The sequence below is a fragment of the Amblyomma maculatum genome, chromosome 11, assembly GCF_055883805.1.
Source record: "Amblyomma maculatum isolate TAMU_Amacu chromosome 11, ASM5588380v1, whole genome shotgun sequence".
Taxonomy (NCBI): Eukaryota; Metazoa; Arthropoda; class Arachnida; order Ixodida; family Ixodidae; genus Amblyomma; species Amblyomma maculatum.
Genome location: NC_139354.1, coordinates 10,540,756 through 10,561,965, shown reverse-complemented (window position 1 = coordinate 10,561,965; position 21,210 = coordinate 10,540,756). Strand labels below are relative to the sequence as shown.

At 44.1% G+C, this 21,210-nt stretch overlaps 1 protein-coding gene across 1 annotated transcript in view; it reads right to left on the bottom strand.

Moving 5' to 3' along the window:
• Nucleotides 1-5,307: 5,307 nt before the first annotated feature.
• LOC146172845 (uncharacterized) overlaps nt 5,308-21,210 on the bottom strand; it is an 81,475-nt gene continuing 65,572 nt past the window's right edge. Inside the window, exons 2-4 of the mRNA XM_084584840.1 lie at nt 18,772-18,928; nt 12,942-13,272; nt 5,308-9,694 (exon numbers count right to left, since the gene is read on the bottom strand). Of these exons, the coding sequence (XP_084440966.1) occupies nt 9,470-9,694; nt 12,942-13,272; nt 18,772-18,928 (713 nt within the window). The 3' untranslated portion in view covers nt 5,308-9,469. The remainder of the gene's footprint in view (nt 9,695-12,941; nt 13,273-18,771; nt 18,929-21,210) is intronic.

The window sequence follows — 21,210 nt, the reverse complement described above, 5'->3', positions numbered from 1 at the left end:
CTAGAGCAACACATGGGGTCTGAAGGAGGATATGTGCGCCATGCTCGGAGTGTGCATTTGTGTTACTCTGTAACGCGTATTGCAATGTGCTATACCACGCAGAGAAAAGTGCTTGCTGTTCCGTGCTGTCGCCGAAGGGATTTTAAAGCTGCACAACTGGTATTCCACTTTGCGTGACTGCGTAATAAGTGGTAGGATTACATTGAGCCCTATGTGAAGCAGACGGGTTGTCAACAAATACCACGTTATATCCAGTTCAGCACTGTAAGCAGTTACGTTGTAAAGGGTCTCCAGTTTATTATCATCTCTCCACCAGGTTTATCTGTTAAAGATAGGGGAGCAGGAGCCTCTGCTGCCTCTCATGAGGGTGTAGTCGTTAGCTACATGCGTGCAATTTTCAAAAGCAGTAGATGCTTCTTAGATACAAGAACTAGAGGTAAAGATTGATGGAGAGTACAGTAATCTGCAATTTGCTGATGACATTGCCTTGCTAAGTAACTCTGTATGAATTGCAAAGAATGATTGAGGACCTAAACAGGAAAAGCAGGAAGGTAGGCCTAAAGGTGAATATGCAGAAGACTAAGGTAACTTTCAACAGCCTCGGGAAGAAACACCAGTTTGCAATAGCCATCAAAGCACTGGAATTGGATTGCAAAACATTTATTTTGTCAGAAAAGGCAAAATGCAGATAATCTGTGCTAGATGGCTGTCAGTCCAAGCAACTGAGCTGACCAACATGGCCTCCCATTGCTCGAGAGTAGAAACTTGTATTAGAGATTCTAGGGGTGGCTTCTTTACACTTTCACGATATGTAATCATAAGTTGCTGTGTCACCGCATAGTGTACATTCCGGGTTGTAATCACTGGGCTAGAATTTCGATAAGTATGGTGTCATGAAGGATTGCATTTGGAGTCTTCTCAGGGTGACCTCCTGCTCCTTATCTGAGGTTTGGCCTGGAGGAATATCCTTTTTTGCAGCTTAAAATCATCCCTCATCATTATCAATCCTTCCGGTGTTGCAAAAATTATAGACTCTCTAAAACTTACATCTTCATCGGCTAAGCTGCTGGGTATGCATATTGTGCACTATTTATGCAACTGTTCAAGGTGTAAATCCCTGTAATGTTAAAGTTAGAACTTGCCCTCTCCTTTTAAGGTAGTTGATCCCAGATATACCGAACAGTCAGAATATCCCCTTGAAAACCCCTTGCAAGGATTTTGGAGTGGTGTTCTCCTTTTCACGTATTTACAAATTTCAAATTGCTTGGTTCGGTCTTGACAACGTAGAGTTCACAGTTCTAAATTTTCATATGTATTAGCATAGTATATGCACTTCATAATTAGTTTTCAGCACTGCATTTTATATGGACAAGCATGAACCACTAGTAATGCCTGTAATAGGAGAAGTTGTCCAAGAAAGAATTTGAGGCAAGGAGATGTAGGTTTTGCACCTTGTCATACTATTATAAAAACTTGGTTAATGTTAAGTATCATTAAATGCAATAGCAATGCCACATTGACATTGTGAACTGTTCATAATTGTAACAAATAATTTTTTGCTACTTAGTGGTCCACTATTACTAGTACTATGTACTTGGATCTATTAGAGCTACTTAGGAGGGCTGCTTAGCAGTGCCAATTCGTGGGCTTAATTTTAATGAAGTGCCGATGTATAATATGTGTCTACTGTCAATGGCGTGAGGCAGTAGCATAAGGCCTCTAAACTATTTCTCTAAGCAAATACTTTTCTGTGATGTAAAGCTAGTAGTGTGCCGAACTGGTGACCTAAAGGCCATCGGTTTGATTTCTCTTGACCACCTTTTTTTTCTTTACAGCAAAAGTGCTTTTCTTTTTTTAGGCTCACTTTGTAATAGCGTTTGAGATTGCAACCATGTGGATGATGCCACAGCCTTGCAGAACTGATTGCTACAGCACATACTTACTTGGTCTCGCACCTGCCAACTCAGTCACGAAACTTCCTAGTTGGTCAAGATGATGATGATGTCACAAGGTCAGATGACCTGGCCAAGTGTTTATGGGTCGGTGGGGTGAGTCATGCGACATGACGCTCTCTTCGCCAGTAAGAAATTTTTATAGCAAATGCAGAATGCTTTCTCAACCAGTATGGGATTTTCTTAACTTACACATGATGCCACTGAGGTTTCCTCGGAATGCGGACTCAGATGCTATCACATTATAACTAGCTGTGTAGATTTGAAAGCAACATAAGAAAAAAAAAGAACTTGTTAATAGTTGAAGCTTTATTGTTCTTGGTGGTCTATTTAGAAAAGTCTATTCAAGTAGCATTGCCCCTTGAGAAGAAACTTTGCCACTCTGACTCAGTTGTTAAAGTGCCTGACTGTTGGTCCTGAGAATGTGGATTCATTCCCAGCCACTGTGGCTGCTTTCGGTGATGGTGAAATGCAAGGCACTCCCGTGTATTCTGCAATGTCAGTGCACATAAGGACCCCAGGTGGCTAAAATTTTTGGATCCCTCCTCTACGGTGTTGCATTCGTTGTTGCTGATCTTTGCTTTTGGATATTATGCTTTTTATAGTGCCAACCGGACCTTAACAGGGAAAAACTTTAGCATCATTTTTCGTTGTTCAAAAGGCCTGCGCCAGGACTGGCCTGAGGCATGTGACTGATACATCTATGCTTGGGACCGACATGAGCACTGTGTGTTGTTCTGCTTTCTCACAACTTGATTGCCCACAGCTAGCTGCGGTATTTGGTTGTGGAATCTGGGGCTAAGGGATTAGATCACAGCCATGGCTAGTACATTTTCATCAAGGCTGGATGCCAAAATTTCTTGTATTGTGAGACGTCATTGCATGTTCAAGGAGGTTTGTTGTCACCTGCAAGCACTGTGGACGACTGCACTCTCACCATGCACTTCTCTGGTCGTCGCCAGGCCTAGTTTGTTTTGAATCAAAGCTACAGTGGATGGCACTTTGCAGTTCAACAGCGCAGCGGTAAATGTTCAACGCATAACACTACCTTGTTGTCAGACCCATTATCTTATAAAAGATAATAATTGAGTTCAACGATGCCTCAGCAGCGGGGCCAAGCTTCCGAGTGAGCCGTGCCACACAGGTCTATTAATTCTACCAGTCACTCAACAAAATGATCCTTAAGTCAAAAAATTCATTTTTGATCTTCGTTTCTCGCAGTTGTCATTATTTGTGAGAAAACTAATTCCATAGCACACATGAAGCGGCCCCTTGGGAGCCACTATTGGCAAGAAGGTGCTGGCATAAGACGACTTAATGGAAGGCATGCCGTGTGCCACTGTTAATTTTGTACAGCACAACTGACGGAACAAATGAAGAAGCAGACCTACAGCACAAACTACATGGAAAAGTAACTGCCAGGGTTCTTCACAGAAAACTTTGAGATGAAGATTTCAGGAGTGAGGGAAAAACGGCAATATAAGCCAAACCATGACAACACATTTCAAGCGAGAAAAGCAAAAGCAGATGCAGTTTTTTTTTTTTAATCAACCTCTAGCGCATGACATGACTCCAAATCGTTTGTTGGCTTTGCACGTCAACGCCTTGCTAGCTCTAGAATGCAGGGCGTTCTATGCCACCACACCATGGTGAAAAACTGGAGTATTTTGAACGTGTAAATGCTCCCGGCAAGTAGACGCTGTACCAGTGGTAATAATGCACGAAAATCAAAATGCAGCTTTTCAGAAATAAGCAGTAATGAAGTCATATGAAAGAACAAAGTGGTGGCCATATTGCAACGGCAACAAAATCTCAATAATTCGGCCTTGAAGGGACCAGAAAAAATGTTGGAAATATTGAATGGCCCTAGAAACCTGCTGAAAACTACTTGCATCTCAGCAATCTTATGTAATAGACTCAAGGAATATGGTTGCCTATACCCTTGAAATGAAAGCTAAGTGACACCTACAATTGCTCTGTTTTGCACAATGTTGGGAGCGTTGAAGAATCACATCAAAATTGCAAGGGCTACTGCAACACCCCCCTCTTTTTTTTCTTTTTTTTTTCAGTGCAGTAGCGGTGGTGCTTCATTACAAACGTCTGCGTTGCTTTTTGAGGATGCCTCACTGCATGTACTGTGACTTGTGCAATGAAGCATCCTTAAACCATAACGGTTCAACATACTCGAGCAGAGGAAGCATGTGGAGCGAGAGAGAAAAAATGTAGGTAGGGCTTTGAAGCGGTGTGATGCCGTCCTGAAATAAAGTGAAAAGAGTAGTAATGGAGCTGCAGTGCCTGAAATGGCATGACTGGCCAATGCACATGCCCAATGGCAGTGGCAAGATGGCATGAACTTGAGAGAAGTGAAACTGAAACTATACCGTGGGCATTGAGGCACTTCTGATCATTGTTGCGTCTGACATAGCGCGCTCACCTGAGGCGCATCACCACCGCTGTTCTATAATTTTAGGTTCGAGGAGGTCGGTCTATATTAACAATTGCTGTCCTTGCATGTCCTATCTGGATGTGATCCCCCATCCAAAATGACTGATGCAGGCCCACTCGTGGCCAAATTAACGAGCATCAGACGCCATCAACTTACATGGGCGTCAGCTGGGACTGTACGCCTGATCAAATTTTTTTAATTAACAGGGGTCTAATTAACAAGGTTTTACTGCAGAGGATGACGGCAGAAGCAGAGCTCACGCCATAAGCATGAGCAACACAACTGGTACTACTAGCACTGATGTCGCCCACTGCCATGCATATTGTAATCAACCCCGACAGCACTCTTATGAAGCTGGTACCTTGAGCTTGTAACTTCTACTGCATAGTCATGGAAAGTTAACCCTTATTACAGCAAATTCGAAGCCTGAGTGGTTGGTAGAGGTGGTGGGCAGATGTTTGAAAAAGTGGGCAGTCAGCCTGAGAGGTGGGCGGCAGAACCACCGCCACCCACCATGGAGAGAACCCTGATAACTACATGGATGATCACAAACGCACGGCGTCAAAACACTGACACAAATGGCTTGACTGCTATGCTACAATTGTGAACATAGCAGCTGGCACCAAAAAAACAATGACCAAACACCTCAGCAGTTTGTAGCAGCCAAGTTTTGGGGCAGCTTGAATCTATAGTAGAAGCTAGACACCCCCCCCCCTTCGTCAATTTTGACAGGTGGCGCTACCTATGCCATATAAGGTATACTAGCGAACAATTCAGTGGACGCCTACAGGCGACACAACGAACGCAGCCGATAATGTGCCACCGATAATCTGATAAGAATCCGCAGCCTTCTATCTGCTAAAATTTCACTTCCGCACGCAAAAAATGCTAGACGGGGAAGTGAGCAGATGCGAAACAAGATGATGTTTTATTTTACAACAGAATCACTTTATACATATTGCGCACATCAAAAAACAATCTGGCATATCTTATTGGGATTTTTATTCTACAGTAGGAGGCAGTGGATGGGGAAATCAGTCAAAATGGCCTTACAGTTGCACATTTACTTGCTAAATTTTTTGGCCCACTCCATTTTATAACCATATGTGAGCAATTTGCTCTCTGAAGCATCCCAGCAGCACCATTAGTAACATGTTTCCAGTGAATGGCTTTAAACCTACAGCCACCGCTGGTAATAAAGACAAGCACACCGTTCGCAGTCCAAAAGAGGCGACTTGATTGAGTTTCGACTGCTTAGGATTTCACTTGAATTATGTGTTCTAAATTTCCCACAAACCATTTTTCACTATCCGAAATCTGAAATGTTAATTACCTTGCAATGTGAAAGCAAAAGCATCAGATAAAACCTGTGAACCAGCAGTAGTTTACCACTAATGGTCCCTGCACTGCAGGAGCTTAGAAATATGTTATGATCACTACGTAATTGAAATTAGAAAGTAATAATTTTTGTTGATCATAGTGATGAAATTTCACACATATACTCTGTTACATGCATTGAATTAGCAGTGAAATTGAGGCTGTTTAATCACCTGCGATTTCAATAGTACAAACCACGAAATCGTTTGGCCATATTTTCTTTATATCTCCACTTTCCATAACTGACCTTGCAGTAGGTCTCCGCACCTGTGGTGACTGGTGCTGTGACCTTGCTTTGATAACGGTTTAAGAAAGGTTTAATATTTTTCTGAATAATATTGGCATTTCTTATTCATCTTTGAGCATGAATGCAAACTATACATTTTTATAGTCTGTCTAATGGGACCTACTAGCCTTTACAGAGTATTTAAAATATCATGATAAATGCCTGGTGGACTCTGTAAATTTTACTGGCAACTTCAGTTAGTTCGTGCTGTATCTTTTGCAGCCAACATTGCTGTCTACAGAATTTTCTAGTGATACCGCAGTTGCAATTAGAGCAGAAATTAGAACCAGTTTTGGATTGCTATGCCAATGTCGCTTACATACAATTTGGAGAGCCTACATATCTCATGAGGTGCACAAAATTCTGATCTTTTCACTGACAATGTGAAGCAACACATCGCCACCTTGTAATCAGCATACAGTGTAAACTATACCGGCTCTGTTTTTAAATCATTAAAGAAACAGCTTATTGTTTAGCTTGTAACATTCTACTCGCTCCTGCGTAAAAGAAGCGAATTGCTTCACAGTCACGCTGCGGTGGAGTGACTTTGTGTCCATTTTAATTTTGATTGTCACTGCATGCTGATGCCACTGATTGCAACATTGTTACAAGCAGGCTTACAAAATCTGTCAACATAGACCAGCACTTGTGTAAAACAGTGTTTTGAAATTTGGGGACACATGTCAAGCTGTATCGTAAAGTTTAATTCCATTCTACGTTGTCCGATAATTATTACAGGTTTCATTGGCTTTCTCTGTAATACTGCTCACTTGCAAAGTAAAAATGTTATTTTGGATGCATTTTCCATACATTTAATATATACATCAAGATGATACCCAGCAATTTTCAGTGGAAAGCCACAGTTGCTGTTTATTCTGATAACAGGCAGTCGTTTATTCAAAGAGCCCACAAAGAATGTTATGTGTTCTCCTTTTTCTGGTTGTTGTTTTTTTTTCACCAAATAGTGACGCGACAATGATGCTTGTGAAGCCTGACTATATACTGAGTCATATTTATGCCTCATTACACAAAGCTACGTGCCAAACTGCAAGCATGCTTCACACATCAACTGTTCAAATGCATGAATTGCAATGCAGCCGACATTAGCAAGAGAGCATCAGGATTGGTTGCGCGCTTTCCAACAAGAAAAATGCTTTCAACTGCCAAGGCAACTCTTCCTTTTTGCAGCAAATATAGCCCTGGAGATATAGACTTCTTTATATACATGACGACATTGATGTGCAGCAAAATGCATGTGATAGCAGTTCTAGATAAGACTGTTTAGAGGAAGATGGTAATGGTTGGGTGGTGGGGGAACGATGGCATGATTCTTTCTGAATAAATAAACTTAGATGGCACAAAAAGGACTGTGTAACAAGGGAGAGGGGAATGGCGGCATCCTCCAAAGAATTCGGCTGTAGCTGCTCGACTAGATAACATGACAGAGCAGTTCGGTTGCCTGTCCTTCAGTTTGTAAACAGAGAACACTGCTTTGATTTGGTGATGTCTGAAACTTCTAGCATGTGCTTTCCTTTTTCATCATATTTTCGACACTGGCAGTTGTAATTAGCAATTGAAAGGCGACAAGATACTAGTACACTACCCTACGACAGCATTTCCTTAGGTCTGGTTGGGGCAAAAGTTGTGTGCAGCTAGTTCCTAGTGGCTGCCGTAATTTCTTACAACTAAAAGAAATCGTAGAGGTGTGAGTATTGAGTAATTTTGAGCATTAAATTGGATATAATAGTTTTCGGTTATTCATACAAATCAAGTAGCGTATGTTTTATATTGTTCGAACAAGGTTTGAGAAGGTCGGCTGTATTTTTCTCTTCGATGGCCATTCCAAAAGGGCTCACAGTGATGCTACATACCATCCTGCCAGAGTATGAACTCATGAAATGAAGGTTTCAGCACCATGACATGGTACATGCATGTGGCATGTTCATAATGCTCGTATATGGCCTGCAATACTGAATACATGATAGGGCCCAAGAAAGTTCAGCAAACCCTGCCTTCATGTCCAATTTTCAAGGCACGGTCGTGGCTTATACTAGTTGCCGCCAATCTCATGTCTTGAGGTGTGGCTCAGTTTACCTTCATTCATAAACAGTAGCCAAAGGCAATTTTCATATGTGCACAATTTTCCTGTCAGACAATTACTATACTGACTTCGTGTTGAAACCTTAGAGTTGAGGTTAGTGTAGCATTGTATAACAGCTTTAACTACACGTTATATAACCGTTCTAGAGAACATTACATGCTTGCTTGTTCTGTACAATTATTTGCCCAAGTAGGGAATATTAGTATAAATATTTGCTTCGTATTTGGTTCAGTTTTGATTTGTATTCAATTCAATTTGGAAAACGTGCTACTCAAGCATCCCTAAAAATGTTGTTAATGCGCACCAGCTGAAGCATTGGTCAGAAATGCACACACAGCTTGAACTACGGTGAATGCTAATTAGATGTCCTACATCTTTGCTGTGTTTCTCCACTAAGTGATCAAAAGAAAAATTCATCATTTCTTGACTAGAAATATCAAACAGCTGACTGTTAAATCTTTCACATATGAAATGATTTATAGATCTTTAAATGTAAGTGTATTCACACCTGAAACGAAATCCTTGTCCATCCTTTTATGTTCCAGATGCCTCAAAGATAATGAAAACTGAGTTCGGGATGAGCGGAAAAGTATATTATTACAAACAAGCATATCCATGAGAATTGCCAACTGTATAGAATTGTGCTTTGGACAGCTTCTATTACACTGGAATTACCTCAGTCAAGTGATCTTACCATCTTATGATAAACTTGCTTTGGGGACTTCATATTCCCACCATTATGGTCATTTGATATTGCCAGCTGCATCTATGCTATCTCTAGAGATCTCATAACGGTCTTGTAGTATCAGAAGGTTTTGGTAAAGGTTCAGTTCGTTTTTATACCCATGAGCTGACTGTGTGGCTTTGTTTTAGTTTGTTCTCTGTAGAATTTTTAGAGACAGTGCACAGTCTCCACAAATGCACATTTACTTTTGCACCCATAAGCTGATTGTTTGGCTTTGGTTTAGTTTGTTCTCTGTAGAATTCCTAGAGACAACGCATATTCTCTACAAATGCACACTCAGTGTGAAACCATAGGTTACTATTTGCTTTTTCATGCTTGAGAACATGTTTTGTATGTTCCAAACAACCAGTAAGAAAGCAGTATCCCAGCACTGAGGACATAAGCACTCCCGAGGAACTAAAGCTGAATGGGTGCACAAATGCTGCAGACAGCCGAAGCTTTGGCGAGTCCTTGAAGGAGGCTGGAGGATGGTGGCGATCTGAAAGATGCCTTGCAGGGAGGTAGGTGTTCTTCACAGGAAATTGCCATGATCACCAAACTGGCCGCCCTGTTGTTGATTTCTCTAGGCGTCCAATCGTTCATCTTCAGCATCCCCATTGAAAGATGCCTGCACAACGTACCAGTAGGGCTGGTGCCGACTGAAAGTGCCGATTCGTGACCGGGATGCGAAGGGGCCGCTGTCTTCTGGGGACGTCACAAATGGCATGCTTGGAATTAGCATGCGGCCTGTTGTGTGGCGCGAACCTGACGGCATGCCAAGTCGATTGCGGGGGTTGGCGTTGTCAACCTGCATATGCAAATGGTAGAATTATTAACACATCACTCGCATCATAAATACATTCTGCAAGTTTCTTTTTGTCTCTGGGACTGCTATCATGCCTCCAATTTTTGTCTGTTTTTGAGTTTCTACATTTCTATAGCATGGTCATATAGGTGGTTCAATCCTTCACAGTAAGCCCCTCTGTGGTGTGCAGTGTTAAGGGCGCTCGACTACTGTGTTCAAGGATGCGGGATCAAATACTTCAGCATTTTAAGTAGATTTTCTCAGCAGCCTTGCAAAGCCCCATGTCCAATATAATGGCGCCTTTTAAACTAAAATGTCTCTACGCTAGAGCAGTCATTATTACAGAAACAAGTAACTCGTACTTCTTTTCATGGTGAATGTTTAATACATACTGCCACTTTTGCCCAGAACAAGCAGAAGCGAATTTCTAATAAGCAGTTGAGATGTGCCCCACTCATAATGCTGCATAGGTTGCATATTTTCAAAGGCAATACTTCATGCAAATGTGTGAAAAGTTTGGAGGTCACTTGAGCTCGCCGTTTAAAGAGATGGTGAAAGCATTAATTTCTGCCATCTGTGACTTCTCTTGTGCATCCTCATTTGTGTAGTTTCCGGCGCATATCTTGATCAGCACATCACAACATGCATGCAATGCCCTATCTTTCGTTTATCCACCGACTGTCATTTGAAATTACTACAGTACTGGAGACTTTGCCTGAAACAACTCACCATGCATACCGCTGCCAGAGGCAGCAGAATCTTCTAGTTCACTTCAGTGAAACTTCCGTGTCAATGCTTTCATTTAGAATAATTGGAGACCTTCTGGCCTTCATGCGATCGCTCCTTTCTTGGGGAGAGTGCTGCTCCATGAAGAAGCCAGCATCTTTTCCAGCCTTCCAGCAATAGTATCATTAGCTTCACAAGTGATAATAGCAAATTAGAACACGTGCGCCATTTCTTCTACCGCTCACTGAACAAACCGAAGCTTCGTTTTAAGAGAGGACGCGACAGCACCTTTGACGCCATCTCTTCATTCCGCCAACAACTATTTGATTTGATTTTAGAGGAAAGACATGGCATGTTGGCACACGCCCTACGTTTAGAGTGAATGGCATAGAATTAGAGGCACACATGTCGGTGGTTTGAATCCTTGTCTCAAACGACTCAAACTGGACAAGAAGGTGGATGCTAAATAAGGAGCAAAATTGCATGGCACCACACTGAACGCAGCAAAATGAACGGCTACATCATAATTTATTACGAAATTACGTACGTATTCTTCAGATACATTTTTCTCAATTCTGGGTTACAGTGACGGCGACGCCTTTTCTCCTGAACGAGCTGCGTACAATATTGTGTAATAACAATAAATCAAACTGAAGAGCAGACAACAATGCACCGCCCCATGACCAATGTTACTAGAACATTCGTACTGGCGAGCAAGTCGACAGAGCTGTTACAATTATTTCACGGCATTAATGAGATTTCACATCACAGAAACGCGTTCTTCAAGGTATTGCATGACTTCGAAGCCAGAGCTGTTGTAATGTAGTTATAATTTTATGGCACCTTATATGCTTCAAGTACTTTCTCAACAGGATGGCCTACATGCTCGTGCAAGGTTTCTTTACTTAGTAAGGACAAAACAAAGTACTGTTTATGCTGGATAGGTCTCGATCAAGATTCTCAGCAAATCTTCCCACTTTGCAAGAAAGCTTTTAAAGGGCGCGTTTACGTCGTACTTCAAGCAAACTTTGCGAAGTGTACAGCTGCGGCCGGCTGAACAAGGCGGCATGGCAGTCGCAAGTTGGACGAACCCTCCTACGTAGCAGAGCAGTTGGTCTTGAGGGTACCAGATGGCGCTAGTTGCTCATCTTTAAAGCTCCTCAAGTAGTGCTATAACGCTCTATGTGTGTGTGTGTGTGTGTAGTGATGTAAAATTGTTTGTCCATAATCTAAGTAACGTCTTAGTAACATCTTGTATAATTTCACAGCTTAATTCCAAACATCAATGCTTTTGCACAAGATGTTATGCAGTTAAAGTTATTTGCTTTTTGCCACTACAAATCTGCATGTTTGTGGGCATGCGTGTGTGCAAATAACCCATGCGCAGGTACTCAATATTTTGCGGCCCCGCATAAGGTCAGTACTCTTGCACGTTTTCATTGTTGTGAGGAAGCAAACTCACAATCGCTGCAGCGTGCTGCGAAGAAGCAAACTCACGATTCGAAGTCCCTGCCTCGATTCGAATACCAGCTCTTAACCCTACCAGACCACCGGAAGAAAAACACCGAAAGCAAAAGACTGTGAACGCACAGAATCTGCGCTTACTCAGTCACCCGGGGGAGGAAAGTTCTGCTGGAGGAGGAGCCATGACATGGACAAAAACTGTCGCAAGCATTTCCTCTTACAAGGAAAAAAAAAAAAAAAAAAAGTCCGCGAGATACGCGTACGTGACGTGTAGGCTACGTCACCCATGTGTCACGTGATTGAGCATTGAAGACCTGCAAAGACATTCTACCCTCTTCCACTAAAGCCTCTACAGCCAAAACACTGTGCACAGATGAGGAATGGTTATATAGAATTTATTTTAACGTAGCGGAATTTTAATAATATTCAGCTCTTAAAGAACAAAACAAGATTCCCCATAGATGCAAATTGAAAATAAGACAATGACGCGCTTTTCACAAAGGTTCCTGGAGTCCCCAGCATTCCAAAGGTAAATATATGGCCAGTAAGCAGTTGAAACGCGTCTCAGTCTCGAGCACTAGTATCGTAAAAGAATAAAAAAGCCTGTATGGTTATACCATGCACATTTAAAAATGACGCCACAGGTCCCGCAGTATATTTGTTTTGAGGCAGATTGGCACCCCCGGGGTCGCCGCCCCCCTTGTCTACCCCCTCCCCTCGTTTTTGTGCGCATGCCACATCTCGGCATCAAAACAGTGACACAGCACTGCCTGTTTGTTGTTTATTTTCCTTCTATATTTATTTTTTTGCCTGTTCTTCTACGTCAGCTAGGAAACCTACATATTGTGCCGCCGCAACATATAGTTGGCTTGAGTGTGTGGTGCAGCCGCCCGGCTGCACCACACACTCAAGCCAACTATATGTTCCTGTATATGCTCCGAATACTAAGGCCAACCGGGCACCCACTTTCATGCTGCAATGCTTTCACGCCACTTCCACAAATTTATGGCTGCAGCCGAGCGGTTGTGTAGGCCATAAAATATATGCTTAGGTTTCTTACCTCGTTGTGCTCCCTGTTGACCTCGTGTGCCGTCTGGTGCCGCGACGGTGATGCGATCCGAGGGGGCGATGATGTAGTTGGAGGCCTCTGCGGCTGCTGTTGGAGTAGCGCCGAAGGTCCCTGGTCGCGCTGCATACTACTCTCGCTACCCTCGGACGATGTAGACGATGACGTCAAAGATGATCCGGAGCCAGCAGTGGCGACCAGGTTGAACGCCTCCAGGCTGGAACCTTCCGATGGCCGGGCGCAGTAGCTAGCCAGCGTTGAGAAACTGCATGGCTTGCGGCAGCATTCATCGACAATACCGCCGTCGTTGCCGCCCGAGTAATGCCTGCATGTGCATAACAGTCGTCATCAGTCCGACTACGCCCACTGCAAACTGCGCTGTCACCTTTTCCCGCAACCTTCTAACTTCCCTCGCCCGTCCGACTCCCTAACGCTCCCTACACTTTCACTCCTCCCATACCCCTCCGATGGCCGCTTCTTGACCTCGATTTTCACTGATATTAAAGGGCCCCTCACGAAAATGACAGTAGTATTCTAATGCAAGAAACACATAGAGATAATCTTTGTGGGTATTCGCCTCAAATTTAAACGCTCGTGCAGCCTGTAACTCATTTAAAAGTTCTGGCGACGGCTCGCAAGCGATTAGAGCAACACCTGTCCGCGCGTCCGCTTCCCGATGACGTCAATGGCGTTTTCTGGGCGCGCTCGCTCACTAGAGACCTTTAGTTTAGCGCTGCCGCTTACCGCGGCCGTCTACCGCTACCGCGCACCATCAGCACAGCACGCGCTGATTGGTCCCCGCGTGCGGCGCCCACCGAAATTCGATAGGAATGTGGCGCCATCTGTCAACATCGGGGTCATCTGCTCATGCGTACTGATGCTCGCACAGTAACGGTAAGCGGTAGCGCTAAACTAGAAGTCTCCATTAGCGACTTTTAGTTTAGCGCTACCGCCTACCGCTCACAGTCAGCACAGCACGCGCTGATTGGTCCCCGCGGGCGGCGTCCGCCGAAATTTGACTGGGGTTTTAAATTTGACAGTAAGATGGCGCCATCTGTCGCCATCGGGGTGGTCTGCGCATGCGTACTGATGCTCGCGCGGTAGCGGTAAGCGGTAGCGCTAAACTAGAAGTCTCTATCACACTGGCGACTCGTGGAGGTCGCGCGACACGATTCGTCACGGAAGGGGCGATTAGTTACGGAAGGGGAGACCCGAACGAGTCGCCAGTGACCCGTTTGGGCTAGTTTGAAGTCGCTCGCTAACCGACTTCTTGCGACGCGACTTCAAGTCGCAAAACTACTGAGCCAATCCGCTGCGCTTCTGCCTCCTTTCAAGACTGGAAAATTGAAGAGCGCAAGCGCGCGCTTGCACGATCGACTTACTGCGCCCGTAGTTGTTGGGCACGCACGTTAAAGATCACTGTGAGAGTGAAGCGTACCAATTCGCGTTTGTACTTGTATTCTTGGTCATGTGCTCGACGCACGGGTATGAGGCGATTTTCTTGATCTGCTATTTCGCGGGACCGCAAACAACAGCACACATACCACCGCCGCTTCCGTCTTCTTCGGACTAGAGCGCTTTGGCTGTCGAAACAGCCCTAAACATGGGGATAACCATAAGAGCTTCTTCTTCGCTGATAATTGCATATATTCATACCCGAAATGAGTCCGAATTGATCTACCCGGAGCGCGGTAGCAGAGGCCATAAAGGCGCGAAAGTCGGCTCTTCTTTCAAATCTCGTTCGGAGAGGGCGTTGTCGTGAAGCGAGTCGCACGCCAGTGTGAACACTCGGTGTCGATCGGCGCTTGTCGCGAGTCTCCCCCTCCGTGACGAATCGTGTCGCGCGACCTCGGCGAGTTGCCAGTGTGAACCAGCCTTTAGAGACTTTTAGTTTAGCGCTACCGGCTACCGCTACCGCGCGAGCGTCAGTAGGCATGCGCAGATCACCTCGATGGCGACAGATGGCGCCACCTTCCTGTCAAATTTCGGCGGACGCCGCCCGCGGGGACCAATCAGCGCGTGCTGTGCTGACGATGCGCGGTAGACGGCCGCGGTAAGCGGAAGCGCTAAACTAAAAGTCTCTATTCTCTCAAATGACGCGGGCTGGACGGTACAAGGTAGGGTCTCATCCTTCATTTCTTTCTTTCGAGCAAGTGTGCTCTGAGCTGAGATGGAGAGAAGCTGCATAATATTTCGATCGCCGATATGTTCGGTGTTAGGGAAGCTAGTTTAAAGATTCTTGTGTTACTAAGAGGACTTTGCAGTTTTAATAAATACTTTTTCATGGCTCCTATAGCACTTATTTGTTCCATGATACAATCAGTCGTTAACAGATGTTACCTTATTATAGTCGCGCACAACTCCTCTGCAGTGACCGACAGACACAGTTCCTCCGCGATAGAAAACTCTACCAGGTACAAACCTGGGGACAGCTTCAGTATCACCGTACGACCTTCGAGCTCAGCCAAGGTCGAACTGGGACTTAGCCTGTACTGTGGTGAACATGGTGCTTGGCCATTACTAAATCGGCGTTTTACTAAACCCCGATATTTTTTTCTTTTTACCTAAATAAAAGCTAAACATCAGAACAAATTGTAAATTCAATATTTTTCGGCGCCTCTGGCTTGTTTGGTATCAAATTTCAAAAATCGATTTCTTTTAATGTTCGGGAATGTAATGCGCCGTTTACTACCACCCATAGTTTACATCTGCTACTTTTCTCAATTGTATTCATCTATGTAGACCAATAATTTTTCTTTCATACAGTTTCCTATGTTCTCCAAAATTTAGTTCAACCCTTCGCTAGCCTCATTCTGCCTCAGGAATACCAGCTGCCTAGGCAGCACCGAAGCTTTGCCATTACTTTCTGGTTTTGGCCAAATGTCAGTGTATAATTAATCCTAATGCCGCCTTTTCTAACGTTTTGAAATGTTACAAAGAAACTTGATTCATTTACCTTTTTCTAACCTCAGAAAACAGTTAACTTTTTCTATAATGATAGGTATAATTGCCCGCAAGAGCATTTCTGTCGCTAATTGTACTTCAGTTCTACAATACACTACAACCAATTCACACGCAAATCACTGACATCTGGATCCCCATGAATGATAGTGATGCTCAGCTCACAGCCAAATGATAGAACTGTTCGTGCATGTCATCTATGGCAGTCAGAGTCGAAAAAGCACTGCTAAATGAACATCGTTATTGCAGCGGGAAAATTTGGGACGTCGGTCAGCTTGAAATATAAGGATGTTTAAACGGACCCTGAAAAGATGTTCATGCTCATATTCTAAATCAACAAACCCGTAGAGGTAGTGTTTATTAGTGTTCGTGTCAAAGTTAAGAGCTCCGTATAGATCCTATACACTAAAAAATTTTCGTTTAAAAGTACAGAAATTTTCTGGCTGCTGTCCTGTCATAAATTTTCAGTTCTGCTATGTTTTCTGTTTTTCATTTTTCTGTGATTTTTGTTTTTCTGTTTACAACTGATAGAAAATTTTTGTAAGTTGACAGATTTTCTGTTATGCGGCGCTTTTTTTTTTTTTTTTTTACTGTCGCAGTTAAGAGAATGGTGTAAATATATCTTTTTTTTTACTCGTCTTTCATTTCACATGCTTTTCCGCCTGTAAGAGCAATAAAATTGCGTTAAGCGACAGTTTCTTCAACTCCATCTGACGAATGTCTCGGCGTTGACAATACTCGACGGCACCCATAAAGTTGGCCGCGCAACAGCCGTTGCCTAGCCACAGAAAAGACGGAAGTGGGAAAATGCATAGCAGATACCACTGTAGCAAGGAGCCAACCAGCAACGGACCTCAGTGTGGCGCCACTATAGTTATCTTCTTTCGAATCAAAATTGTTATGCAGCCGATCGTCGGGCAGCGCCTTCCGTGTTGTCATACCACTTCGCTTTCTATTCAGCAGTTATCTAGTATTCACTTAAAAATCAGTTTGCGGTGGAAAATAAAACAGGCTACAAAAATTGTTTGCCTTCCAGTCAAGGTTTCGGCTGGAAAACAGAAAATAAATGTTTTTCTTTTTTCGGGAACTTATTTCGGTCAATGATGTAGAACAGATGATCTCAATACGGGGACAGAAATTTTATTCAAAAATACCTGTAATTTCACACATATTTTTTACAGTGCAAGATTTACAGATTTTTACACAGCAAGATTTAAAAATGACTTGCAACCTATAGGTTACAAGTCATTTTTAAATCTTGCTCCCCTTGACAGCTCGCAACCGATTAGGGAAACACTTTGCCGTGCGTTTTAGAACGAACCATTTACTACTCCAGGTACCACCCAGAAGGAATCGGAGTAATGTCGGGGACAAGGTCCTGCAGCAAACCCCTCCGCTCATGATTCCTATTGACCTCTCTCGTCCTGTACTCACAAGCTACGAGCTGGTGCAGCCTACGCACCGGACATCCTGAGTCGATGGCGCCAGTGGCGGCCCGACTGCCTTGCTAATTCCGTTCAACTGCAGCATTCGACTTGGACCTGTCCTGGCACGGTGAGCCTCCGCGCCCGCAGCACATCTCCTCGCCTCACCCAGACGTATGAAGACTGGACAGCCCCCAGTACCCATGCCAAACGCAAGTTCGGTGTCTGTCGCCTTGAACCTTAACAAACTCGTCCACTTCCCTCTAGGCTTCAGATCATCCTTGTGAATAAAGTTTTTGAATGAATGAAGGAATGAATGAATGTAGAACCCAGAGATTCGCATCGTTGTGCACGCTTGACCTTGAAACTCGTTCAAGGTCAAATCGTGCACACTCTCAGGGCTTAATGTGATAATTGGTTACAAAAGTGAATAAGTGTGTAGTGTGGGTAACGAGAGCTAATAACTCGATATCTCGTCATGTCTCGTTCCACATCCCTCGTGGATCGCTCACTGTTATGGAAAATGGGACGTGAGCCATGGCATCTTTGACAACGGCCAGCCGCTACCGAACCACCGAATCGGCCAGTTGGACAACAGCATGCACAACAGTTCAACGCTATCCAGCACCAATCAGGCGGCGCCATCACCACAATGCCACGCGTACCGGCGTGCTTTGCGAGAAGGGCGCGCAGCGCCCGATTTTTTTAAATTTTTATTTTTACCTACGGCGCCGGGGTAAACTGGATATCTAGATTTTAAAAGTTATGCAGCTACTGCTAACTGCCAGCTTTAAACCTGTAATCATAGCCAAGCGCGTAACTTTCGTAGCTAAAAAGTTACACCTATACAAAGTAGTGACACAGCTTACTGTCTAAGACGAATCACCTGTTCTCTGATGCCCGCCAAGACGTATTACAGTGCCGCTGAAGATATATCCCTACAGTTCGAAAAGCTTTTTTTTTTTTTTTGTTTTTCAATTATAGTTTGATCGCTGAAACGGGGACAGCAAGCTGCAATCACTATCTTCTGTTTCGGCAAGATATTCTTCCAGCGTAGGCCTACCAGACGTCGCGGGGACGGAAGCACAGTAAAGAAACCACAAATCATACGGTAATGCGCTGCAGTTTACAGTGTGCCTCGTCACATTTGTCATACGGTCGCAGTTACGGTAGTTATCGCGTTTAAAATGTTTGTGACGATAACTTCATTTCGCTTTTAGACTGCAGCTGGGTCCGTATTCCGAGTCTACGTCGTTTTCAGAACTGTCGTTCTCCTTGACCTCGATGGTGGAAAGGCCTGAACCGGAAGTGATACCGACGTCTGGTTCCGGTCAGTGAGATATTACTTCCGAAAACGACGCAAACTCGACATGTGGACCCTGGGTTGCAAACAATTTCTGAACAATGGTGCTTATGTGTTGGGAGGTGCGGTAACATACCTGGCGGATGGCACAGCGGGCTGCGGTGCCGCCGTAGTGATGACGACCTCCTCCGAGGTGCCGCTCTCCTCCTCGCCGACCCTGCCCTGAACAGTCGCTCCATCCCTTCGCGGCGGTGAAGGTCGGTAGATGATGAATGGCCTTCGTGCCGTGCTCACTGCGCGGAAGCGGAAGAACGTGTCACATTTTTGGGACGTCAGAGCTACAGAACACCAGCTATGTGCTTCAGTACAGTGCAGCTCAAAACCATTTTATGCGACAGCGTTATACAACTCATTTGATCGAAAAAGCGTCGCCGTTGCCTATAGTTTTGTGAAAAACGTGCCGATTTCAGGGTGACGTCATACCATTTCGCTTCCCATTTAGCATCCAATTGCTAGTTGGAGGAGGATAGGGATTCGAACCAACGACATGTGTACCACTGCCAATCATTGTAAGCGCAGCTCTGCGCCGATAAGTGAGAAAGAAGCTTCGCCTTTCACAGAAAAAAAAAGAAAGAAAAACAGCTAAATACGCTTCACAGTTTGCTAAACTCAGTGGTAGACTATCAGCGCCGAATATTTGCGGAATTAAAATGGTGTGCAAAAAGGCGCCATCGAGTCTACTTTCAAAGCGAAGCTTGAGCGCGCCCTCCGGATTTTTCGGAACTCCCTGACAGTAACGACGTACTGCTGTGCAGCCGTCCCAACCCTGCGAGCCCACATGATTGTGAGTACTAGCGGCTATTTTGTATCGGCCTGTTTTTTAAAGAATAGGATTGAAAAAAAAAATGTACATCCGTAAAAAAAGCTGCAGATTAGTCCCTTTCAGTGGACAAGGAGTGCTGCAGAAATTTTTTTACAGCTGACTTGAAATGCGTTTCCTTGTTCTGCGTCGCCCTTCCACACGTGATACTCAGTGAGCTGATACTGTCGAAATAAGTCGGCTTTTTCTTTAATATCAGGAATTCCTTGGACATAATGTGCGGTCCGTTATTGCACAGTACAAATGAAGTAGTGATAGTGCAATAGCGCTTGTACCATGTTGGTGCCCTATACAAGTAATATCAAAGGCAGCAGCACTAATGTTAGAAGTTTCCTGTACAAAAGACCCTGCCATAAATGGCCCCGGCAAAAAAAAAAAAAAAAAAAAAGTCCCCAATTGCGAAGCAGGACGAAATGTCCCCAGACGGCGCAATCAAATGTAAAGTCAAGCTTTCGCCTGGCTTGACACTCGGCTTATGAGTGGGTCATGCTACTGAAAAGGGCGTGTCGTGTACTTGGCTATTCCTCTCCGTGCTAAGGATTCTCCGCGAAGCAAGTGTTATCGCTTGAGCAGTGATTAACATTTCAGGTAAGAGCATGGCTATATATAGCTTAACCGTGTTACCACCATAGGTGTACCACCACTTGATCTTTGATGGTAGATACAGCATGCAGCTCACATCATCCTCGACTCCACAGTCCCGGTAATTTTATCGCTGAAAAACCAATGCCACCCATGAGTGGGTACACCGACCTATAGTCTTAATAAATGGTATTTCTCAGCTGGGGAGCTGGGTATCCACGCACTGTATAAAACAAGCCGGATGGTATGTTTTGACGGGTTCTATCACGATGCATTTTGATCATGCCCAATGCCTGTAAACATGTAATGGTCAGACAGTCTTGGCGCTGGTCAGGTTCCCACAGTACAAGTGTGACAGGCACTGCGCCTTTTTTTTTTTCCTGTGAACCAATTATTATGGTCAGGCAGTCAGAGGTCCCAGATCTCAAACAATGGTTAAATCTAGTCCCAAAGCCAAGAAAGAACCCAATAAGAAGTACAATTTTGTTTTACCAAATTGGTTTGGAAGATTCATTATTGGGGATTGTTTTTTATTATTTTTGCTCGGAGACTGTTTCTTTTTTTTTTTTTTTTTTTCTAGGGGAGCCGCTTAATTTGCTTCTTCAACGGCGGGACTATTCCGCCGGGAATGTCCTTTTTTTTTAATTTTTTCTAGGGTCTTAACTTCAGGAGGACATTTTTTTACCTACAATCATCCGAAGCATAAACAGTATCCGCTGAAATGTTGCACGTGATAACACGGGCGTGTTATGTGCTCAAGCTGATACAGAAAGTATATCGATAAGCAAAAAAAAAAAAAAAAAAGCGCGCAAGAAGAACACGTTGGCTGCAGTATCGATCCACCAAGCATGGTGGCGGCTAAAAATGAGCAAGATGTCCTCTGATAGGAAAGCGTAGAGCGCCTGGAGTAATTTTTATTTCTACGTCAGCAGCGCGCCACAGCGCTCTTGCCGTCAACTAAAGATAGGAAATTTCAAATCCAGCATCTCGGGCCCGTCCTTGACCTCTAAGCCATGCAGCGAATGAATGCCAGAGATATCCTTGCTCCGGAAGGTCGTTAGGCAATAGCGGGACTGGTACATATATCCGTGCTTGCGCATCTACCAGAGCTTT